Source organism: Eretmochelys imbricata, chromosome 7, assembly GCF_965152235.1.
Source record: "Eretmochelys imbricata isolate rEreImb1 chromosome 7, rEreImb1.hap1, whole genome shotgun sequence".
In the NCBI taxonomy this organism is placed as follows: Eukaryota; Metazoa; Chordata; order Testudines; family Cheloniidae; genus Eretmochelys; species Eretmochelys imbricata.
Window position 1 is genome coordinate 721,389 of NC_135578.1, and position 24,713 is coordinate 746,101.

A 24,713-nucleotide genomic window follows, 5' to 3' on the forward strand; every position below is an offset into this window, starting at 1 on the left:
AAACTGAATCTGTCTGACTGGCCCTGAGAATCTTGCCTTCTCTTGTACCTTGTTGCAGAAATGCAGACTCCCAGCTGTTTGACAAGGTCAGAGGACATGACATCAAGCTGCTTCGATACCTGTCTGTCAGATATATCTGTGACCTGATGGTGGAGAACAAGAAAGTGAAGTTTGGCTTAAAGTGAGTATGGCGTCCTTTGCCCATATGTGGGCTTTGGAATGGAGCTGCTGTTTAGATTGTGCAGACCAGCGACTAAAGCAAGCACAAAAGTCTGACTTCCCCAAAGTGCATTCCAGAAGGAGTTCCTAGATCCCTCACGGCAGGGCCTTCTAGAGATGTTATCCAGACTATTCAGCAAGTTCCTTAAAGTGAAACCCCAGTGGTATACAAGGCCATACATCAAGGTCCTCTCTTCTGTACCCAAGTCAAGCATACCAGTACCTTTGTGAAGACCATGGTAGCTGCTTAACTTTGTCATCTTCTGCAGTCACAATAGGTTCCTGTTTGTCCTATGGCTTCTCTGAGTAGGGAGTGAGTGGGTGGATGTTCTGATCCATGGGGCACAATCCCCCATGGCATCACAGCAGTGATGTGACTTCCTCCTATGGGGCTAGTTGGTGCGATGATCAGGAGACTCATTTTTGAGTGGGGGCGTCCTTCCAGTCTGTGGGTGGATGAGTGACTGGGAATGCCTCCCCTGTGATTCAGCTGAGCTGAGGGTGTAACTGTCCGTGAGCTGAACTCTTACTCCACAACCCACAACTGGAGTCAGGGCTCTTCTGTCATGTAGCACTGTAGGAGGAATTGCTTGGCTAGGCAGATTCTTCGAATAGGCCAGATGGAGTGCTCTCCTGCACTAAATACATGCACCGTTCTCTTCTCAGTGTGACGTCTTCCGAGAAAGTGGACAAAGCTCAGCGCTATGCCGATTTTACCCTCCTCTCCATCCCATATCCAGGTATAGGACTGATGTCCAGAGGGACTCCCAAGGGCCAGGTGACAATCTGCTGGTGGGGATTGGGAATTGTCTCTGTGTGTGGTGAGGCAACTGGGAGTTGCTGGATGTTTCTCTTTTTTCCTCTGGAGGGGGAACTCCTCTCCTGAGGGCAGCAGGGGAGGAACTAGAGGATTCAGCCAGCACCAATCTGCATTGAGCCCTCCTTGTGGTGGCAGAAGGGTCTCCAGTGCAGGGAGGAGGTCCCAGAGCTGTAGCTGGGTTCAGAAGCTTCCTCTACATATCCAGCCAGGGTATTGCAGCCCCACCCCAGGCTGCATGCTTGGGAATTTGCCATGGAAGCCACCTTTTGTCGCAAAAACATTTTAAAGATATTTCTAGTCTTTGTCATTCTGAAGAGAACTGCCATGCTGTGTCTGCAGTGCCGTGCCCCGAGACTGCCAACTGGTGTGAACTGCTCCGATTGGCCGGGCTGGTTGTGTTAGCTCTGGAGCACAGTGAGGGCCCTTGTCAGTTACTGGTTAATGCTAATCACCTAAACACAAACGGAGGGGCTCAGCCTGCCCATTGGTGCTGGATTCAGTTACATGGCTGAGTGTACAGAGAGTGAGATGGCTGCTTTCCAGGGGGAAGGGAGGGATTCTTGGGGTTCAAGGCTCCATCCCCCTGCTCCTGCCCACAAAGGGGGGGGGGTGAAAGGGAGATTCATTCCCCCTATTGCAAAGCCTCAGCTGCCCCAGCTGCTGCTCCAAACCCAAAGTGTCTCTCCCGCTCCTCTCCCTTGCCAGACCTCCCAGCGTGTCCCCCGATGTCCTACAGTGAAGGTGCAGATTGAGACAAAGACCAGGGACAAAAGAAAACGGGGGGGGCTGCATTAATATAAGTTATGTAAACTAAGCTATGTACTGAGTTTGCTGTGCCACATAGTCAAGGTGCCAAGAAGTGAAGCCAATGTCGCTGGCTTCTGGGATTAGCTCCAAAAACATCTGTCTGCCACTTCTACGCAATTTGAGTACCTGTGTGTGCGACAGAGTTTAGGCTCAGCCATAATGTCCCCATGGCCGGGCCCAGTGGCTAATTCTGTGAAGGTTTTAGACAGAGGAGGGAGAATTGTACAGGAGGCTGTGAAAATGAAATGCTGCTGTGTTGTGGGGCCTGGCACACCCCATTTATAATAGTCACAGCAACATCAAAATGCTCCTTCCTCTCCTCGTGCCCTTGCAGCTGCTGCCCTTAACAGCTTCTCGCTTCCATGCTTGAGCTTAATGTAACTAGAGTACCAGCCTCACCTCTTTCAGGGTACTGCCTGATCACAGTAGTGGTGTGGAAGGAGAGTAATGCTGTGTATTGCGTTAAGCCAGGTGGGGGCATTGGGTAAGCCATCATTTAAGGCAGATATAAGTTTACTTTTTTTTTTTTTTTAAATAGAAATGTCTTATCTTTTCTGATTCCTTGAATGAGAGCTCTCTGGGGCAGAGACCATCTTGTGTGCAGTGCCTAACACAGTGGGGCCATGATCCCTGATTGGTTTCTACTCACTACTGCTGTACAAACAGTGGTTCAGAAGAGCTCCTGCCTGGGGCAGTGTGGTCTGCTGGAGTCTGCAGACAGCTGTTAATGCTGCTATGCAGAGCTTTGCCAAACAGCAGCAGGAGGTTGAAGTGACTCTCTCTGCTTGGTTCTGAGAATTCTGGGAGGTAGTGACCTGTGCAGATGGTAGCAGAGTAGTAAGGTGGTTCACAGGAGAAGAGGACCCAAAAAACATAGGCTATAGGAGGTGTGGGCTAGTGGGTTTCCCCAGTCCACGAGGCTCTGGGGAAAGAGAGAGAGGTCTCTTTCCCTCCCAACAGTCAGTGTGTACCAAGGGTTTACACTGCCCAAACATGGGGTTGTCTGAAACTTGTTGGGCTTCCCCCAGGGCATTGCCTCTAGACCTGCTCGTGTGGGTGGGGACTCGGTGCCCCACTTCCCTGTGACAAGCTGGCTAGCAGTCACTGGTGTGCTCCTCAAGTCCTATTGGAAACACTTACCAAGGTGCTCCTGTGAACACGGCACATGTTCTGGTGTGATCTGAAGGGAGGTGTGGGGCTCTGGTGCTCAGTGGCAGAGGACCTCTTTCCTAGTGTGCCAGGGCTCTTCAGTCCTGGCCTTCCCCCAGGGCTCTGCTGAGGCACCTGCTGGGATATCCTGATACAGCCTTGTGCTGGTCCTGGGAGCTGGGGTTCACTCTGTGAAATGTGCCGTTTGGGAAGGGAGGAATATCAGGGTCTCTCAAGCTCCAGACGTGCTCAGTCTTTGGTGTTTGCTTTCTCCGAGTCAGTACTTTGGATCATTGCTGCATGCTGGGCTGATTGCTGCTCTTTAACTCCTACAGACATACTGTTGCTGATTCACGTGGTGCTCTGGGGCCTCTGGCTCCAGAGCTAAGGCTGCCAGTCCCAAAGGGGCTTTTGCTGCTAGTGATCAGTTGTCTGCACTGTCATTCATTACCTCTTCTCTTGCAGGCTGTGAATTTTTTAAGGAGTACAAAGACCGGGATTACAGAGCTGAGGGTCTCATATTTAACTGGAAGCAGGTACCAAGATCTTTCTGACTGGGTAGCTCTCGGGTCTGTTATGTCTGGCAATTGAATTTGGACTTTCGAAATAGCAGGTGAAGTCTGTGCTTCCTCCCTGGCACGGGAAGGGAATCAGCAGCCCTCAAACCAAACAAATGGAGGGCATCTCTGAACGCTGACTCCTTAAAGAGCAGCTCAGGCCAATGATCCAGCCTCCTATGGCAAGTGTGGTGTTCTGGTGTCCTGGTATCCAGCAACATGATGTCATCATGTAATAGATGCCCTCTGTATTTACTTTGTCTGTCCTTCATGGGAGGATGGGACAGGCCTTGGGGACCCTTGAACTCACCTGGCTGTAGGCTGTACTGTAGTGCTTCTCTCTCTCGTGAGGCAGACAGAGCTTAACAGAAGTGATGTAGTCTGTTCTGGATGCTGGCCGTGCAAGGAGAATGGGAAAGAATGCCTTGCAGCTACCGGTCCTGGTGTCTCCAATTTTGGAGAAGCATGCTGCAGAGCAAGGGGAATGTGGGCGTGAGAGCGTGAGGGAAGCTGTGTGTTGGGGTCTGGTAATAACCCGAGTCATAAGAATTTCTGGGGTGGTGGGCGGCGGGCAGCACGTTGTGATGTGTGGAGTATCTGTGGGAGCTCCTCTGTACTGTATGGGGAAGGAATATGCTGCTCTCTTCAGGGGAATGGTCTCTCAAAGCTGAAATATTTCCAGTCTCCAAGCGCTGTGCAAGGGCATCACTTCTTTGTTCACAGAGTGCTGAGCGACACTGCAGACAGCTGGTTTCAGCTCTCAAGCAGCCTGTGTTCTTGGGTGGGTGTGGCTCTGGGACAGCTCTGCAATGGAGAACTCTTGGAAATGGCTGGCGACTGCTTTGTCCCCAGCTTTCTCCTCTCCTGATCGGGGAAACAATCACGGTGCACGCCAGTCACTCCAGCAGGTTATAATTGTTCACCTCACTGCATATATCCCCATCCAGAAACAGTTGTGCACTGGTAGAATCCAGAACAGGAGCAGTGATCAAATCACTCCGCAGTTTGTGCTACTGGGCCCCCTTCTGCTAGAAGCATTGTTCATCTCTTGCTGTTTTGCTGTCTGTAACTAACTAGTTACTTCCCAATGCCTTCTCTTCAGCAGTACTCTGTGATTGACTGAGGTGTCTCTTTGCAGGATTACGTAGATGCTCCATTAAGTATCCCAGTGTCTCTGACCCGGTCTTTGAACATTGACTGGCGCGAGTACCAGGTGAGGAGTGGGGCACTCGCTGGTGAATTCAGAGTAAGGCCATTCTGGTTCTCTGGTCTGTCCTCTTGCATGGCACAGGTTGTGCAGCATCACCCAGTGAGTCTAGATGGCAGGTTTACCTGCATGCCCTGCTAGGATGGCTCCCAGGCAGCAGAGGCCTGCGAGCAGGAACACGCCTGTCATGCAAGCACTCAGATCATGAGGCTGTCGCTCCTTGTATCTAAGAGCAGGGAACTGCACGTACAGAATGAGCCCCCCTCATCACTTCAGGTGAGGCAGTTCCATCCAAAAGGCCACTGCCAAATCCTTTCCTGCCTTTGCTTCCAAGCACGGCCCTCCAGGCCTCCTGCCCCCTCGGTGTTGCTTCACTGGGGTCCTCGCATCTGCTCTTGCTCTTACTTTCAAAGTGTGTGTGCTTGCGTGGCCTCCTTCTGTGTCCCCGCCACTCTTCCAGTGACGCCAGCCTCCACTTCCTTTTCTTTTCTCTCCTGAGCATCTCCATGCTGTCCTGTGTGCACGGAGTCACCTTGTGGAATCATCCCTCCACCTTTGTCTGGTCCAATCACTCCAATACCCCCTTGCAGCATTGCCTAGAAAAGCAGCTGACTTACACCCACAAACCAGAAATGTCACTAACATGGGGCATTCCTGGCCTCAGCCATTTTGCTTGCATGCATAGGTACCGTTGCAAATTAAACTGGGCAGTGGGGAGACAGCAAAATGGCTGCCTGTTTTCTAGATGGGTTCAAAATCTCCAGAGAAATAGGCAGTTCTGTTCTAATATGCCCCATTTTGTTACGGGCCCTCACATACGGCTAACAAGGCCCTTTTTAGATTTGAAAACTACATCCCTCGGTTTCAGAGTAGCCAAATAGTAGCTGCAGTAAATTACCCAATCCTAGCTATACAGACCTAGCTTGTGTAGGCTCACAGGGTTGGTTTGTGCAGTTGTGCATGTGAAAGGAACTTGAGACCTGGGTTCTCCAGATGGGCCCACAGAAAAGGTGTTCCCGTTTGACTGATTGCTGAAGCAATGACCCCTCCTGCGCCATAGAGTCCTCAAGGTGCGATTGTTCAGTGTGGTGATGGCCTGCAAAGGTGGTGTACATACAGGTGATTGTAAAATACATGCCACGCTATCACGTCTCTGGCATAGCTGGCATTTCATCCTGTTATATTGATGCATCACCAGCAAAAAGCAAAATCTGGGCCAAAAGCTCTGTAAATGCCGAGTATTGCGCACACACCCTACCGCGCTCGCTAGACACTGCCAGAAGGAGCATGCCTTCCATGGCACTTCTGGACAGATTTCATTTACTACTGAAAGATTATTAGCCAGGGCTTCTTTCTTTCTGCCCTTCACGGAGCCAGGTGAGTCAGTGCTCTTGGTTCAGACTGGCAGGTGTTCTGTAGTCAGTTCAGACTGGAACGTGGACGACTCTTCACCTGACCAGTGTGCTCCCCTCATTCACTGCTGCAGCAGCAGCAGCCCAGGTTACTGCTGAGGCTCCCACGGCTTCCTTGACGCTGGCGTTTCCATGCTGCATTAGAGCACAGGGATACTACAGGCTGTTCCACTTTGCTTCCTGACCTTCCAGAGCTCCCTCAGCCTCTCCAGTTTTCCATGGCAAGCTGTAGTGTGGAAGCGCCTGGCATGCTCCATCCTCCACTGCTCACCCTGGAGTACTAAGAGGCTCTCTCAGCCCCTCAGAGTTGGTGCCATTATTTGTCAAAGGATCAGCAACGAAAATATTAAAATACCAACATAAGCAACATGAATCAAAAGTAACCAGCAGTCTCAGAGCAGAGCCAGTGGGAGCACAGATGCCCTGGAGCACGGCTGGCTCTATTCATCAGAATACCGGGCAGGCGGATGACCTCTGGGAATTGCTCACCCCAGGTACCCTGACAAGACTGGGGGGAGAGCAGATGAAAGGCCCAGCCTAAAATGTTGGGAGGACATGTGCCCCTGCCGTCTAGGCATATGGTGTGTCCCTTTCTCCACTCATCTGTTTCTGAGAGTGCTGGCTTTGCAGAGCTGGGCACGTGTCTTTGGACGTCTGACCATCACCGGGTGCTTTCGGGTGCTGCTGCAGCATTCTGACTTGCTGCTGCTGAAGCAGGGCTGAGAGGAGCCGCCTTTCATTCGATGGCAGGGGGAGATTAGACGGCTCAGTTGCCTGCACCATCCGTGCATTCCCCCAGTGCAGCCTTGCTGGGGTGGGGAGTGCAGGCTGCCGCAGAGGTAGAGCCTCTTGCAGTCAGTCACCACTTGGTGGCCAAATGCCGATGGGCTGTGATCGTGCTAATAGGGCACTGGAAGGGTTTTGTTTAGGGAGGTAAAATATCTGCTTCCTGTGTCCCTATAGCATTTGAGCTCTCTGGATTTAGCCACCCTCCTGTGCTCCTGCTGGGAATGCCGTGGTTCCTATGGTCTGTTACCTGTCTGCGGAGCAAGGGGAGGGGGTCACTTAAGCTTGTCTGAGACTTGCAGGCAGAGCACTCCAGTCGCAGGGGAGGCTCTCCTCACCACGGCATGCCTGAACCAGCACGCTCTGCAGCTGGAACACCACCGCTCAGTCACCTTTCCCCATATGCATTTGGGGCTTTGGCAGAAGTGGGTTGGCACCCAGCAGGAAGTTCATTGGCTCTGTGTCATTGTTCTGAACATACTGTGGCTCAGGGAGAGCTCAGCAGAATGTCTGTATTTCCTATGCAGCTTGGCTCGCCCTGCTGTTGTGATGGCAAAATGGGTTCTGTGTCCTCCCTTTAGTCAAAAGAACCTGTTCTCGGCGGTTTGACCAGCCTCTTGGGGAAGTCCTGTGAGCAGCAGAATTGTTTTCATAGCCCAGCCCCTGGTCCCAATCTTTGTCTTGTCTGCAGGGCCTCCTGGATGGCACGGCTGGCACCTTGGCACGCCAGTGGGAGGCTGGGTAGGGAGTGGGAGGACAGCCCCCTTGGACATTGCCATGGGATTGTCTTAGCCCTAGTGCCTTCTTCCTGCACTCGGCCACAGAGAGAACAGAGCAGGCTCCCTATGCTGCAGGGCAGTGGTTAATTGTATGAAGGGCCTCACCTCCTGTTCTCCACAGAGCTGGGACCTGGTGCAACAGACACAGAACTACCTGAAGCTGCTGATCTCACTCATCAATGGGGACGGTGAGATTTGTTCCTTCTCTGCACTCCCAGCTGGCTCTGTGGCCAGAGCTTATGGGCCTTCTCCAGGGCATTTAACACTGCTATTGGCCAGGCCTTGTAGAGAATCTGACTCTTTCTCTTCCTGCCCCTTGTGGGGTGTTGTCCTGGACTTCAGTACTCAAAGGGGAGTCCTGTTACCCAGGAAAATCCCAACCCCTGGACGAGGCTTCTCCTCCCTCACTGGCAGGGTGGCTGATTATGTAAAAATTAGATTGTCAAAGGCCAGGGTCCCATTTTCCCCCAGCTCTGAACCTCCCTGGTGTGATGAGATGGGCTCCAAGTCACTTCAGTGCTTTTGCAAGCTGTGCACTAGGACTAGGGTTTGTAGATGCTGAAGGGAAAACCCTGCTGTTCCTGTATTGCTGGGGCTGTTTCTCTGGGTGTGGCCTCAGAAGGGGCTCCAAAAGGGGGGGTGTCTCCTTTTATCTGTTTTCGTTTTCATTTTCATTTGCTTCTTGCCAAGCCCCTCAGCTGTGGGCTGGTGGCATGTAGATCTAGGGCAGTGTCAGACACTGCACCCAGCACGCACAGAGTTAGATCCATCCAATCTCTGCCAACGCTTAGGAGGAGCCAGGGGTGACTTAGCAGCCAAGTTGTGTGCTCCTGCCACATGGCACGTGCCTGTGAACGGTCTGTACAATGGAGGTGGTGGTGGTCTGTTCTTGGCCACTCTGCTCTGTGGAGATATCATCACATCTCGGGGGTGAAAGGGGACCTGCTGCTCCTGGAGCTGAGGTCTAGCTCATTCAGACTGGGGAAAGGATGGAAATGTTCTCCTCAAGCAGACTTGGTGCTTTGACTGGTGAGGGGCTAGAGGCGGTGTAACTGGGCAACTCGAGGCTGTGGGCAGGCTGTTGGTCCCCTGTCATGGGGATTCCTTACTCCTAGCAGTTGGGGAGACTAGGATCTCAACAGCTTGGCATGGCATGCTGAATCAGGGACCTTCCAAGTTCTTCATTCTGGAGACAGCCCTCTCCCAAGACGATGTTCTAGGTAGTAAGACCAGCTGTGCTCCTGCTTCCTTCCCCTGCAAACAGCCCTCGGTGCTGCATGGGGGTGGTGTGCAGTGAATCACAGATACGGTGCAAGTAATGCTCCATTCTCCTTACAAAGCTCTCTCTCTCCCTCTCCTTCCCGCCCCTGGAGCAGATGACAGCGGGCTCCTGGTACACTGTATATCCGGCTGGGACCGAACCCCTCTCTTCGTCGCCCTCCTGCGCCTCTCCTTGTGGGCTGTGAGTACGGAACGGACTTGTTGTGCCTCGGGGAGTGACCGCTTGGGGTGGCGGAGCAGCCGTGTGACCCAAAGAGGGTGAAGAGCAGTCGCTGTTCCTAGCTACCAGGGCAGTGTCTGGAGAGGGGTGTAGGAATGGGCTCTGGAGGCACGGCCTGGCGTGCTGGCGTGTACTGAGGCCCGGTATTCCCAGGGGGCAAGGTAAGGCACCTACAGCTCTGCATTAGGGCTGCATCTGCACTTGCAGCCTGACGAGAAATTGCTTTGGACATGAGATGCCATGTAATGGAGATGGGGGCTGGTCCGCACGTGGAGTGGGGCAGAGCCAGCTGGATGTCCCCCGTGTGGTGCTGGGAGACACTCTCCTTGGCGATTCCCAGTGGGGCTTGCACCCTCAGTCCCAGTTCTAGTGGCTGCTGCATCCCTGAGGCTTCCCTCCTCTTTCCTTTCCAGGATGGGCTTATCCATGCCTCACTGGAGCCTGCGGAGATTCTTTACCTGACAGTGGCCTATGACTGGTTCCTTTTTGGGTAGGTTCACTGAGTGGTGTAGACACTGCCCAGGGGTGGGCAGGCTCTCAGAGGGGCCCTCTCGTGGTCTGGTTAGTGGATGACCTGCTTGGGTTGAGGGGATGGTTTTCCTTAGGGGACTTGGCACATCTGCTTTGAGCTGCTTGCCGCCTTGCTTGGTGGGAGGGGCTCGTGCAGGTTCTGCCTGACGCCTAAGGCCGCTGGCTGTCCCTGACCGCTCATGGCCTGGTCCATCACTGCTCGTTCTCGTTCCTACTTTGTGATCTCCTTTCCCTTGCTCTCTTTCCAGGCACATGTTGGTTGATCGGCTCAGTAAAGGAGAAGAGGTGAGTGGCCCTGCAGGAGGCAGTAGGTGAGCAGGGTCTGAATGCAGTACTCTACCCACTAGGCAGCAGGCTCAAGGTAGCAGCAGTCTTTGCAGCTCAACATCTTATTGACCTGGCTGGGTATCTCATTGACCTTGGCGGTATTAGGACTGTCTGCTCCTTACTTCCATGAAAGAACGCTGTCCCAGGGCCCAAGGACTATATGTGGGTGGGTTAGATCTTGTAATCCCGACATGTCCTGTTAGTAAGGGCCTTCCTTACCTCATCTTGGACAAAAGTGCCTGGAGACATAACGGTTTGGTTCAGCTCTGAGAAGGGACGTTTCAGGCTTCTGAATTTGGAGTGCTGAAACATAGTTGAGAAGTTGTTCACAAACTGGGTGGCTAAACCACGTGCTTCTCTTCCGGGTGCTCTGGCACCGGGGGTGGGGGGGGTTCATAGCTGCTATTTAGCTGTCGGCTGATGCACCACAGTCCTGACTTGTGATCCTTGCAGATAAGCTGTCCTGTTGCTGTCATTCTGGCAAGAGACATTTGTGGCGGGAGCCATGTGGGGCACAGCCAGATCAGAGAGCAGGCTGTGCCGTGATATTTGGTGTTGGGGAGGTCACCGCTCTCCTGAGCGTCCCTATTCTTGGCAAGCTGCTGCTGAGTGACCCTCGCCCACTGGTGCTGCATTGGCAAGGATAGAGAAGCTGTCCTGGCCTTCTCGACTGGTGCGTGCCTGGGTTAGGAGCCTTCTGACATGCACTCTCCCAGCTGGCCCATTCAGAGGGCAAGGGAACCTCCCCTTGGTCAGGGAAGGGGGGTGGCACCACACCGGGGGACTTCCACACTCCGATCCAGGGCAAGCCAGCAGCGGGTTCTGAGACAGAAGGCCCAAAATGTGACTGTGGCTAATGGTGGACATTGGTGGTAGATGTAGATGCACTGCTGCCCCCTCCCCTCAGCATCCTCCCCCCATTAAAGTAAGAGGCTGCAGCCCCTGTGGATTTTTCTCAAGCTTCTCTTCTCTCTTCCTTTGCTCAGATTTTCTTTTTCTGCTTCAATTTTCTGAAGCACATCACCTCTGAGGAGTTCTCTGCTGTGACGCTGCAGAGGTAAGGAGCTTGCGCCAGCTGCTGCCTGGACTAGAGCCAAGCGACTCGTTAGTGCTGTTACCATGGGGAGATGGAAGCCCTCGTGTCCTGGCCCACTTTCCCTTAATTTATTCTGCACTCAGAAGGCTGAAGAATGGGGCCAAGGCTTGTGAGGTGCGCACGTCACACTCGGAAAAGCTGCCCAGGCTGAAATGTGCTCTCCACTGAATGAAGTGTCTGGGGGGTCCATTAGCCCGGCTGAGCCGATGGCCGAGCGGGTTCTGACTCGCCTTCTGGCCCACAGCAAGTCCTGTCTGTGCTGCTGTAAGTCAAGGGCCTTGGGGGAGGAGAGATGGCTGAACAATAGCCCCTCGGTGTGTAGAGATGGCAGGAATCCAGCCCCTCCTGGGGGAGGCTTCTAACGACTTTAACTAAGCCTCTCTGCATAGGGTTTTGCCGGGTCCCTCCAGGCTGCAGGAGCTGAGTGCTCTCCTCCCTTCCCACCCCAGCTGGGAGTGGGAGTAGAAGCATGTCCGTTACCATCACCCCAGCCAGGGACTGCTCCGGGTCGGCTCCTCATTCACTGCCCCCATCCCTGGAAGGGGAACACTGGGATCCACAGCACTCCAAACACCAGTTCTGTCATGTGCAAGGCGAGCAGAGGGACAAGCCCCATTCTGTTTGCAACCTTTTCTGCCGTGACGGAAGGCAGAGGGCGTGAGGGCTAGGGACAGGTCGAGGGTCAGTTAGTGCTCTGGGATCCCCTCTTCGCTCTCCTGGCCTGGCCTGACAGGATGGCAGCGGACATCCCCATGGCTCTGATCCTATGTAACTGTTTCCTTTTCCCCCCAGGAGGAAGAGCCTGCTGCCTGGCTTCACTGTGGAAGAGATCTGCATGCTCAGTGAGTGCTATCCCGGAGCGCTGGCCACTCCCCTGGGTGTGCATAAGGAGCTCAGGGCTGAGTGGGTTTGTGGGGGAAGTGCCACGAGGTGTTCGCATGAAGCCCTTGGGCACCAGCAAGGTATTGGGATGGGAAGTAGGATGGGGACATGGCTAATCAAAGGCTTCCAGGCTTGGCTTCAGTCTTCTTCTGTCTTCCTTCTTGCAGAGCAGAGGGATCGGGGCAGCACCACAAGCCTGAGCAGTGACTTCTCCCTAGTGCTGGAGAGTTCACCAGGAGCATCTGGGAGCTTCACCTCTGAGGTGGTGGAGCTGATGCCAGCTGGCGCGCAGACCCAGGCCGCTTGGTAAGAAGCCACCCAAGCACCTGGCCAGGGCATAGCAGGCAGGGGCAGGTTCAAGGTGTTGCCTTATGCAGTGCTCAGAAGGTGGCGTATTGAGCAGGGAGTTGCCATCCCCTTGCTGAGCGCCCACTCCATGTGGCACAGGGACCAGCAAGACACTGCGGAGAGAGAGAAGGAAGGAATTCAGCTGTGAGTAGTACTAACCCGGACCCGTGCTACAGAGCTCCAGGGCCTTCTGTTACAGCAGGTCCTGAGAATGCTCCTGCCATGAGGGGCTGCCTTGTGCTTCTGCAGGAGGCCTTTGCCTACAGCCTGGCCAATGATCTGAGGACAGAGCAGCTGCTCTGTTTGTTTCTGAAATGCACTGAAATCACATCAAAGCCAGTTGTTTCGGGCAGTCTTGCCCACTGCGGAGCTGCGGGTCCGTTTGCCCCAGTGGTTCCATACCTGGAGTGGCTTTCTCACTTCCCATTAGTGACTCTGCATCTCACAGGGGACTTGGGTGAAGAATGATCCCTCCAAAAGCAGGACTTCTTGGAGCAGTCCTCCCTCCCCGTTCACCCAGCTGGCATCTCCTCCCACTTGCGCAGAGTGGTGATGCCAGCTGGAGCCGGGGTTAACCCCGTACAGTGGGCTGCCCAAGCTAAGAGCAGCCTCTGTAAAGCCAAGTGGCTGGCCTGCGGGCGGAAGCTGGCTAGACTGTTACTTACAGCTCTTGGAGATGGCTCCGAAAAGATTGCAAAACACTGACCACTTCTCCTGAAAAGTGACGGGAGAGAGTCTCTCCTAGGTCTGGTTACCCTGTGGCTGGTATGAAGCCACAATGGTGAAATTGGGGTCAGGAAAGGGGGCGTATCTGGCAGGCTCATTGTTGTAGGGGCAGCTGGGATTGGGGATTTCAGAGCCTTTCTCTGGGATTGCCCCTCTGAGTTTAATTTTTTTCTCTCCTCTCCCGAAACGCGAGCAGCAGTGCTATTTTGTGCTGCAATTATTTTAAATTAAATTTGGGCTGTGCTTGGGGCGTCTGGAGACGCTCTGGGGGAGAGTAACCTGCGGCACGCTTCTGGCAGCCCAGGCTTCCTCACACCTGGTGCAGTGAGATGTTTAACGAACCTGGGGACCATGAGAGCAGGGATGAGAAGCCTGAAACAGCGCACTTGTATACCTGACCTAGTGCAGAGTCACCTCTAACACAAGCAACTGGCTGTCCACTGCAACTCGACCGCGACAAGTACAAAGCAGCTCCCCCACCCCAGGGCTCTGGGTAATGGCCAGTACTTCATAGGACCCACAACAGTAGGCCACAGACTCAAAACCTGAATAGCATTGTTCGTCCCCCAGGCGCTTCCTGCTGAAGCAAAACATGGACTAGCCAGGATGCACTGGGAAAACTAGAGGAGGAAACAGCTGCTGTTCTTGTGGGGTTGACTCACACTTGTGTGTTTTTTTGCTTCGCTCACTTACTGTGGGTGCCGGGGGGCTGGGGCGTTGCTGTGGGTGCCAAACGATTCGGCGTACATGCGTTAGGCCAAACGCCAGGCACTCCTTGCTTAGCTATACACGGAGATCCTTGCAGGTTATGCAGGGAGGAATGCTGGCAGAGCGTTGATGTGAGGTCCATAGCACGCCGTTAGCGGCTGAGGTGTGGGACATCTGAGACTTGGTCTACACTAAATGTTTAGATCAACATAAGTACTTGCTCAGAGGTGTGAAAAAACTGAACACCGTCGCTGTGCCTGCCTCACCCCCAGACACAGCTCGGTCGACAGAAGAATGCTTCTCGGCCTAGCTACTGCCTCTCGGGGAGGTGAGGTTCCTCCAGCAACGGAAACCCTCCGTGGCTGTGACAGCAGCATTGCTGGGGCACCCCAGCTATGGCACGGGAGCCCCCATGGTGCAGACAAGCCCTTGGGGGGTGAAGGGAGGACACAGGGTTCTCCTCCTCTGCACAAAGAGATGGGTTTAGCTGTGGATTCTCTGCTGTCTGTGCTTGTGGTCTCTTTGGAAGCCAGGATGGCCACACTAGCTTGTAGGGGTCCTTGGATTTAAAACCTTCCTTCAGGGCTCTGCCTGCCCCAGTTCTTGTCACCGTATGAGGCATTTCATTAGCTCTGCTGGTTTGCACTGAGGACAACACTACAGTACTAGCAAGAGAGTAAGGGCTAGAGAGGGCTTTGGCCAACTGCTTGTCGTTTGGGAGAATGGAGCTGGCGCTCCTGCCAGAAAATCCTTGGTGTCTGAGGGGAACCCTGATTGACTTGCAAGGCTGGGGGGTCAGTTCAGAACTCTCCCTTCGTGGGCAGGCATGTAAGGGAAGCAGTAATGGCTGTCAGCCGGGAGGCGGTGGTGGGCAGCAAACTGGACAGGAGTTTGGCATGTGGTCTGACTAGAAGAGGGGCAATGCAGAGACATGCCACCCACGTAGGGAGAGCAGCACTGTCTCGAGCTGTGATGTGGCTGCCCCCTGTCAGCAGGGGGCCCAAATGGAGGAATGTCAGAGAGGAGTGACCGTGATCAGAGGCCTGGCACGGCTGGCTGACTTGTTCTGTACTCTCGGATCCCTCACCTCTGAGCTGCTTACACAGGTTTATTCCCCTGGATATGTCTACGCTGCTGTGAAACCCCCACCACTGGCCTGCGTTGGCTGACTCCAGCCCTTGGGGAAGTAAAATTGCAGCGTAGACGTTTGGGCTCAGGCTGCAGTCCAAGCTCTGGGTCCCCATGAGGAGGGAGGGGTCCCTGTGCCCAAATGTCTACACCTCAATTTTACAGCCCCGCAAGCTGAGTCAGCTGACATGATCCAGCTGCAAGTGTTTCATTGCAGTGCAGGTGAACCCTTCATGACAGCACTGCACGCAGCTATGGGCGTTCACTGGAGAATTGCCATTCGACTGGAGTCGTCTTTCCCCAGAGACGTGCTGGGAGGCCTGGCGCTTAGGGCATGTTAAAATGAGATGGGGCAGGACATTAGGATGGTCCCGGATGGGCCGATCCTGGCCTGGCCCCTAGGTGATGGGCCGAGGTGGCCTCTTGCTCCCTCTCTTCTCTGACGTGCAACACTCCAGAAGTGTGAGCTGGCTCGGGGCGGGGGGAGCGGGGCGGGCAAGAGCTCAGAAGATGCTGGGGGCAGGGCACATCTGTCTGGCAGACTCTGCTGGTGCAGTTACACCTGACTAATTTGTTCTCCTGGGCTTGGAGGGAGCTGAATCTCTGTAGTTGGGGGCGGGGGAGAGGGGAATCTCTGCCCTGAGGTGGAATGGCTTCTTGCATGGGGAAGCTGACTTCTCACCCAGGGCTCCTGTTGTCCTGCAGGAGGAAGAGCCGCACATCCTCTCCCCAAACAGTGCTCTGGAGCCGGACCCCACAGTCTGAAGACAGACTGCCTTACCAGGAAGCAAAGTCCTCTAGCTCCTCCTCTTCAAACCATTCGGACACCTTCCTGAGGGTCGGAAGCAGCCCACTGGAGGTCCCGAAACCCAGGTGAGGTGCACCAGAGCAGACCATTTCTTAGCAAAATGAAGGTCAGGTTTAGGGAAGGAGAGCTGTATTCATGCTGCTCTGAAGACCTGGAGTGCAGTGGGTTTAGAGACTGAAGCTCAGAAGGGGGCCATTATCTGTATAATACAGGCCAGAGAATTGCTCCCGGTGATTTTTGCCTCAGTCCATATGCATGAATAACATAAGTGTGTGGAGGCAGAGCTGGTGGTGGCGGTCCCACCTGACCTGAACTGCATGCCAGTCTCAGCCCCGCTGATTCCGTCAGTACAGGGTCTCTGGTCTCTCCCGCCTGCATGCTCAGCTCTCCCGATGCTGGAAGTGCGCTCTATGCTTGGCAGTGAGTGTTCAGTATGTGCACAGGAGACTTGAAGTGAAGTGTCATGTGGCGGGGGGGACGGGGACCTGCTCGAACTGAACTGCACCCATTGACATCTGAGTCTGTTCCCCTGAACCCCGGGGTGCCCATGGCAGAGGAAGATGTAATTGCTAAGAGCAGGCAGTGAGGCTTGCACAGCACAGGGGCTCGGCCTACACCTCGGGCTGTGTGGTGGCTGTGCTTTCCCACAGTGCAGGGGGGCATGGTGGGAAGCCGGGGGTTTGCCAGGACACAGGCTAAAATCAAGTGAGTTGCTTACCATAATGAAAGGAATTCCAGCAGCCTCGAGTCTGATCACTGCCTTTCTGCAGCACCAGCGAGCTGGGGTACTTGGGAGGGGAGTCTGGGGAGCAAGAGATGGAGAGGAGGAGCCTGCATGTTGAGGGACTCTGTGTGTTGAGGGCCTGTGAGGGATAAGATGTTGTTAAGCCCTTGTTCACTATTATGTGGGGTTTCCTGCTGAGTTGTCGCTGGTGACTCCCATCACAACAGCCGCCATTTAAATTGTATTGACCTCTCCTCAATCTAGTGAAACAGAAGAAAAACAGGTAGAGCCTTTAATTGCACTTGGTGTGTGTGTGGAGTCTGTGTTACAGAGAGAAACCACTGACCGTCTCCGTAGCTAGTCTGAAGGGTCCTCTCTGTGCCGCAGGCGGTCATTTTGATGGTCTCAAGCTGCTGCTGTCGTTTTGTCTTGAAATGAACAGGATCAGACGATGGGAAGATTATGGCCCAAGGGGAGGGGGAAATAGCAAAGACAAATACAGCTTCTGTATCTTGATGGCTGCTTTTGTTTGCAACCTCCCTGCTGGAGTAACAGAGGCCCAGCGTAGCCCCTCACTGACGCTGGCTAAGCTGCCTCTCTGGTCACAGGCTCCCAGTCTGTTGTAAAAGGAGACGCTGTCTTGGCAGCTCAGCCAGACTTTTGCCTCTGTCTTATAAGAGGGGAAGGAAGAGAAACAAGGTAGGAGAAGGAAAAGTGACCCCGGGGAGGGATGACAGCAGGACCCTAGTGTTCAGGATTTAGCAAAAGCCAGTGCAGCTGATGTCCCTCCCTGGGTCTGTCTGGTAAGGATGCCTTTCCCACTCAGGGTGAACACCCAAGAGAGTCATGCTGGATTCTGCAGTCCCAAGAGATGGCCAGGCAGAGGCAGTAGCAACCAGTAGGGTAAAGTTTGTTCTGTCCATCCATCAGCCCTGCTGGTAGCTCTTTCTCTGCCCTGATAAACAATGCCCAAGAAGGGGTGGCCGTCTCATGCCGTTAACTGGGACCAAGCAGAAGCACACTGAAATTTCCACTAGGAACATTCCTCCCCTTTCTAGAGTCTTCCAGCTCGTCATTATGCTGATCCGTGACTTCCCCAGGAGAACTTGGAGCACAGCTCTTCTAACGGGACACGTCCTGTTCATACTGGCTCCAGCCTGCTGCCTCGTGGAGACAGTTGTGTGTAATGGGCTGAGTTGGACTCTCGTTCCCTTGGACAATTGGAATATACAGGCTCCTGCACAAGAGCATGGGGTGGGGTGAACCGGGGCTGGACTCTGCAGTGGTAAATACTGGAGCCAGGAGCACAGGGGAGGGCATCAGTAATAAGGCTGAGGGGATCAAGACAGCTGTGTGCAGGCAGCTGGAATCTCTGCGCTCGGCCAGCAGCTCCAGCAATGTGCTGAAGAGATGTGCTTCCCTTGACTTGGCTCCTTACCTTGATGCAGAAGCAGCTTGGATTTCCTCTCCCCCCGCCCCATGCCCTTGAAAGCCAGCTGTAAGCTCATGGCTGGGTGGCCCTAGGGAAAGGGGTGCAGTTTGCAGGGCAGCAGTTGGTCTAGTCCTCTGGCTCCAGTTACACTGCTCCAGCTCCCACTTCCCTGCTGAATCCAGCCACCCCTTGGTCCATACAATTCTCCAGGGATTGATCTGATCACTACTGGACTAGCTGGGAGCATGGTCCAAAGACACTCACCTAATTAGAGACTGACATGGCTGGGGCCTTCCCCTTGCCCGGAATTCCATGAATGGTGTCTGCGTGTCCTGTGGCTGGGGAAGGGAAGGGATTGCATCGCAGCACTCAGCACGGCTAGTTCTTCCTCTGGCTATGTGAATCTGGGTCACATCCAGTCACAGAGGGTCTGTCACAATCTCCAGCTGAAGTTCTACCTGGAGACTGGGGGGAACGTACATTTGAATGCAAAATAGGCAATATTCTTTCCTATATAGTGTGTTTCACCAGTAGATGTCAAAGTGTTTCCAACTCATCAATGTACTTATCCCTGAGGCACAGAGAAGCTAAGTGACTTGCCCCAGGTCACAGGGAAGTCCCTGGCAGAGCGGGAAATTGAACCCAGGGCTCCTGGGGCCCAGGCCAACATCCTATCCACTGACCTGTCCATCCAGCATCACTGTGCTGGAGCGAGAGGAGCATATGTGAGAGGAGAGCAAGGAGGAAGCCCTTTCCCTTGGCCCCTTATGAACAGAGTTAAGCAGCCAGATACTTGGCTGGAGTATCCTCATGGGAGCAGCTGGAGTCCACTGGCTGACCATGCTGCCAGAAATGCTCTTGTCTCTACAGCGGGAGGCTGGTTCCTGGGGAAGGTCTAAGCTGAGGAAACAATTGCACTTGACTATCTAATCCTCTGGCCATGTGGTCATGGCAACAAAACACTTATCCCGGCAGCGGCAGCAGGGGAGAAATGGACTGTTCCTAGTGGGCCAACAGCACTTCAAGCCGCTAATCCCCGTTGTTCCAGGCTGCGTTGTTCCAGGTGCAGCCGGAATGGAGAGCAGAGTAATGCTGACTTGTCATGGAGGCAGGGGAAGGGCACCTGAGCAGAACACCTAAAGATTGAACGCCAGGATGACCCTTTAGGTGTTTCCACTGGGGCATCCTAGAGGGAAATGTTGCATATGTTACACTTGGCCAGTGTGTGGGCTCCTCCAGGGGCTGGATCGCAAGAGATTTGCCCTGGAGCTTCTGTCATACTAATAATGTGATTAGCGGCCCATGACCCAGTTTAAAGGCAAAGTCAGATGTCAGGTCTCTGGCTGACAGAAAACCACTTCCCACCACATCTCTGCATAGGGTGTGCTTCCCAAACTTGCTAGACATGTCTGTGGAGATGCCTTGGATTTATTTGCAGAGCAGGACACGACGGTCTCTCCAGCTGAATGCTTTGTGTCTAGAAAGCAACACAAGTTGCCTCTAACTCCTTGTGCCCATGTGGATTGAGCTGTAAATACAGTGCGCTTGAGCTCGTGTTTCACACTACTTCTGGGAGGAGTAGCTGGTGAAGCTGCAGAGAAACGCAGTGTGTCTGCGTTGGGCCATTGACTCGCAAGCACACACATCATGACGCTGGGTTAGCAAACTGGGTAAACTTTGCCTGTGTTTGTATTGTGTCTGTTAACCAGCCCTGGTGTGCTGTGTTCGGTCGTGAGGCAAGGAATCCGGGGTTCTGGCAGCTGTGTGAATCACAGGAAACGCTAGCTCTAAATGCTGCTGCAGCCAGTTCAGTAATGTGCACTGACTGCACAGAGCAGCACCCCCTGGTGTGGCTACGCAGTGGGATCTGTGGATGCTGTAGTTGGTAACCATAATGTATTCTGTTCGGCCAGCACTGGGAAATTTTTCTCACACTTGCTTTGAGGTGCTTGGTAGCTAGAGGTTTTACCATGTCTGTGCTGGGCATCTGTCATTCTCTATGTCCTAAAGGTGTTAGAAATCAGGCCCAAAACTTGCCAGGACCAGGACTGAAATATCTGCAGAAGGAAATGAGGAGTTTTTCCAGAACTGAAGCTCTGATTACGCTACAAATTGAACTGATACTGTGGCTAAGAGTGTGAAGTTGCCAAGACCCTGACTGAGGTCCCAGAAGACTGGAGAAGGGCTAACATTGTGCCCATCTTTAAAAAGGGGGGGAAAGGAGGAGCCGGGGAACTATAGACCAGGCAGCCTGACCTCGATACCCGGGCAGCGACGAGAGCCACGTATCAAACATTCCATGTGCGAATACCGGGAGGACAGAGGGATGATCACCAGCAGCCACCATGGATTTACCAAGAACAAACCCTGCCAAACCAGCTTGATTTCCTTCTTTGACAGGGTAACTGGTTTGGGAATGCGGTGGATATAATATACCTGGCCTTCAGCAAGGCTTTTTGACACAGTCCCACAGGACATTCTGATAAGTAAGCTGGAGAAAAGCAGGCTTGACAGAACTACTGTTAAATGGATACATAATTAGTTAAATGACTGCAAACAAAGAGTAACTATTAATGGAATGATGTTGGGTAGGAGGGAGGTCTCAAGTGGGGTTCCACAGGGATCTGTTCTGGGTCCGGTGGTGTTTAACATCCTTATTAATGACCTGGATGTAGATACAGAGAGCAGACTGATCAGGTTTGCAGATGACACAAAGCTGGCAGGGGTGGGGGGAGGTTGCTAGTACTTTGGAGAATAGATCTAAAATTCAAAGGGATCTTGATAAATTGGAGAACTGTGCTCTAGAGAACACAATGACATTCAGCAAAGACAAATGTAAGGTGCTACACTTAGGGAAGAAAAACCAAAGGCACAAATACAGAATGGAGGGAAACTGGCTTGGCAGCAGCACTGCTGAGAAGGATCTGGGAGTTGTGGTGGATCAAAGCCTCTGCATGAGTCAACAGTGCAGTGCTGTTGCAAAAAAAGCAAATGCAATTGTAGGTTGCATTAGCAGAGGCATAGCATGCAAGTCATGGGAGGCGATAGTATCATTCTATTCAGCCCTGGTGAGACCTCAGCCGGAGTAGCGGTGTCCAACTTTGGTCACCAGTGTATAGAAAGGATGTAGAGAAACTGGAAATGCTCCAGAGGCAAGGGACAAAAATGATCAAAGGGATGGAATGCAACCAATATGAGCAAAGGCTGAAGGAACTGGGTATGGTTAGTTTGGAAAAGAGAAAGGGGGATATGATAGCGGTCTTCAGATACTTGAAAGGCTGCCACGAAAAAGATGGAGAAAAGTTGTTCTCTTTTGCCACCAAGGGCAGGACAAGAAGCAATGGGTTCAAACCATAGCATAGCAGATTTAGATTAAAGCCAAGAAAAAACTTCCCCTAACTGTAAGAACAGTAGGACAGTGGAACAGCCTGCTTAGGGAGGCTGTGGAAGCTCCTTCCCCGGAGGTTTTCCAAAGGAGGCTGGATAGCCATCTCTCTTGGATGGTTTAGACACAACAAATCCTGCACCTTGACAGTGGGTTAGACTAGCTGACCCTTGTGGTCCCTGCTAACCTGTGGGTCTGTGATTGGCATGTGGCTTATGCTGCAGGAGAATTGTGCTCATGCTGTACTGTGCTCCAGGATGCTACAGCATTAAGAAGACTGGTAATAGGTGCCTGAGATTTAGCCAATATTGTAAATGCCACTAGCTGCCAAGTGCCACTTGCCAGCTGTTTCCATCCGAGGGCTGGAAGGGGCTGCAAGAAACCTGCCTGTCCTACCTCTGAAATAGATGCTCTCGGCCAGTTTGTGATTGTTTTAACCTTCTGAAGAGCATTAATACTTTGCAGCTGAATTTGGTGTTGCTTGCACTAGTGTAAGGGTGCAGGGAAAGGCAGCCTCTTCTCCAAATGGTTTATAACTACATGGACAAATGGCATGTGAAGAAGGCAGAAAAGGGGTGAGATGCAAGCCAAGCAGCCAGGCTGGCTGACACGAGTCTGCACGCTTTTTGTAGAAGAGGAGCTAGTCTTGGCTGCTCCTCTGCTGAAAGCCTCGACTCCCTCCTTGCAGGCGGAGGCTGCATGCTCAGGAAGCCAGAGAGAGCGTTCTGTGGGGAAAGGTGCTGCACGGGGAGCCATGACCTAATTACATGGAACCATTTTAGGGTAGCAGTTGCTAGTTTGTGGCCCACCTAGGGAGCCAGCAGACTTAATCGTCCTGCTGCACTTGCGTAAAGGGACAGCCGTGCCCCTCCTCTTTATATTCTGTCTGTCTTGTCTCACTAGCCTGTCTCTTATTTCTGAGGGATTCTCCTCCAACGCGGGGGGGTCTGAGGCTCATTTTCATCCTAGTGTCCCCTCTCCACCATCAGATGTTTGTGAGAAGAGCGCAGCTCTGATGCAGATCCTGCTATTATAGCAGATAGTTGTGTGCACCCCCTGCAGACAGCTTTGTTTCTAAACGAGCGAATCTCTTGCCCTCTTTGGGTGGCATGCGAGCGTCAAGCCCGGTCTCCCCTCTCCTTCTCTGTGGGGTACACTTCTGTACCCCACTGCTCGTGACAGGGGCTGTGAGACCTGCCGGCCGTCCCCCTCCTCACCTGGGTGCCTGTGTTTTGGGAGTGCTTTGCACTAGGGATGTATCTCTTGTCCCTCTTTCCCAAGTGCTCTAGGGATTATTTCAGTTCTTGACATAGTTAAAGCTGTGGGGCCAGTGCAAACCTGAATGAAATAGTAAAATAAACGTGGGCTGCTGTGCCCCCACCAGTCACTTTCCATGTAATTAAAAACTACCCTTGGCTCGATGAGCCCGCGCAGCAGGGAGTCTCAGAATCCCGGAATCTTGCTTCAGAATTTAGGTCCAACTGGGTCTTTATTATTTATGCTTTAGGTATTGTATCAGGTGACTGCCTGACATATTCCTGTTGAACTAACATCTCAGTCTGGGATACTCGTTCCGTACGCCTGCCACCCCCTCTCTCTTTAGTGCTTAGCCAAGAAAGAATGGATCCGTCACAGGAGAAGAGGATGTTTGTAAAGCTCCTAGATGGAACATGGAGGCTCAGGAAGTCGAAACAGTTGAGAAGTAGATTGGGGTAAGAGGAGTTTCCAAAAGTTCAACTTTGGTCATTCCATCAAAAATCAAAAGGCCATCATGGGATTTCCAGGGCCCTTATGAGCTACAGCCATGGAACTTGCTGCATTAAGGCATTATGGATGGCTGATTACAACTGGGAATAAACACCTTGAAAGCCACAGTTTCTATCTGGGGTCGCCAAAAGGTTAGTCTGGCAATTTACAAAAATTGTACAGCTGTCTTCCAAAAAGTGGCCATGTGTGGTTGGGTAAAAAAGATATGCAGCTGTTACCAACTTTAACTGATTTTAGCCAAGAAAACTCTTGGAGAGGAATGGCTGCTTAGGCATTGGTGCTGATGGTCAGGCCTTCCCACAGGGCATGTGTGACGAAGTGGGAATGTTCTTAATGTTTTCTCTGAATACCATGTGGGTGCCTCAGTTTCCCCTATACATTTCTTAAGTATCTAGGTGGGGGGATAAGGGGGTGTGATTGTGGCAGAGCCCTAGAGGGCCTGTGTGATGGTGTCTGCACAGAGAATGGCAACTCACCCTGTCTCCTGGCAACTGATGGCCTGGGGCCCTCCCCTGCAAGGTGCCACCTGAAGGTGTTGGAGAACAAAGAGATCAGGTGGCCTCCTGGCCCGGAAGAGAGACAAAGGCCAGAAGAGGGGCTGGAGCGAGTTTCAGTTTGGAGCTGGCTGAGAAGACGGGGTGGGGGAGGCCCAGAACTGGGGTCTGGGCTCCCTGCCCCCCAAGATGGACCTGACTGAGGGGTCCTGTTCTCTGCACCTACAAGCTCTGTGTTAGACCATGTCCCTGTCGTCTAATAAACCTTCCGTTCCGCTGGCTGGCGGAGAGTCCCGGTGAATCGCAGGAAGTGGGGGTGCAGGGCCCCGACTCCCCCTCACTCCCTGGCAGCATGTTGCTCTACTTGTTTTATTATCCACATCCCTTTTATAAGGAAAGGAGTTGGAGGGCTACTGTGATGGAGTGGGGATGTGCCACTCAGAGCATCCAGACCAAGGTCTGCCAAAAGCCAGACGTGTACTCATCGTCGTAGGAATATCCCAATTCCTGTAGCAATAGTTAGCAAAAGCACAAATCTGCCTATTGTAGACGGAACCTCAACCTCAAACCTGATTGCAGTGTGCAGGGCTGGCTTTCTGACTTGGAGCTTCTGGAGTGGCTAGGATCTGCTCTACCAGAGGAGAAATTGATGACTGGAGCTGCACTCTACCTAGCTTAAAAAACAAGTGTTTGGGCCACTTCTCTGACATTCTTAGGGCTACGAACCGCTGTTTGTTTCAGCAGAACCATAATTGGAGGGTGGCTTCCTGTCTGTCCTCTATGCCAGTTCCATTCCAATATCTTTACTGGAAGATACTGAACTTCTCCGTTTCCTGTACAGAGCTTTTGTGTGGCAGCACAGTAGTAGGCACGTGAAATGGAAATGAGATTCTTCCTTCTGGTAAATCAGCAGCAGATGAGCCTTCAGCTAAGTAGCGAAGACCCTGACCTTAGCAAGCAGAAGGAAGAAGTTCAAATTCTGGAGGATACAGCAAGAGTTGGGGGTGCAGCTGCTCTGGGGCAGTGGGACAGGCAGGATGGGCCATAAGGAGACTCCACACCATTGATCCAGTTCAAATTGTATTTGTCTCCCCCTTGGCCTTGGAGTTGATGCTTTGTG

The 24,713-nt window shown here is 52.9% G+C and overlaps 1 protein-coding gene across 4 annotated transcripts in view; it reads left to right on the forward strand.

Moving 5' to 3' along the window:
* The window catches only part of MTMR14 (myotubularin related protein 14), a 56,689-nt gene that overhangs the window by 20,532 nt on the left and 11,444 nt on the right, over positions 1-24,713 (forward strand). For 2 of the 4 annotated variants that reach the window (XM_077821564.1, XM_077821566.1), the window contains exons 6-17: positions 59-181; positions 886-959; positions 3,461-3,531; positions 4,691-4,765; positions 7,858-7,924; positions 9,113-9,198; positions 9,651-9,727; positions 10,017-10,053; positions 11,082-11,152; positions 11,984-12,153; positions 12,241-12,379; positions 15,689-15,856. In XM_077821564.1, coding sequence (XP_077677690.1) covers positions 59-181; positions 886-959; positions 3,461-3,531; positions 4,691-4,765; positions 7,858-7,924; positions 9,113-9,198; positions 9,651-9,727; positions 10,017-10,053; positions 11,082-11,152; positions 11,984-12,153; positions 12,241-12,379; positions 15,689-15,856 — 1,158 coding nt within the window. The remainder of the gene's footprint in view (positions 1-58; positions 182-885; positions 960-3,460; positions 3,532-4,690; positions 4,766-7,857; positions 7,925-9,112; positions 9,199-9,650; positions 9,728-10,016; positions 10,054-11,081; positions 11,153-11,983; positions 12,154-12,240; positions 12,380-15,688; positions 15,857-24,713) is intronic. The other 2 variants (XM_077821565.1, XM_077821567.1) reach the window with 1 other exon arrangement.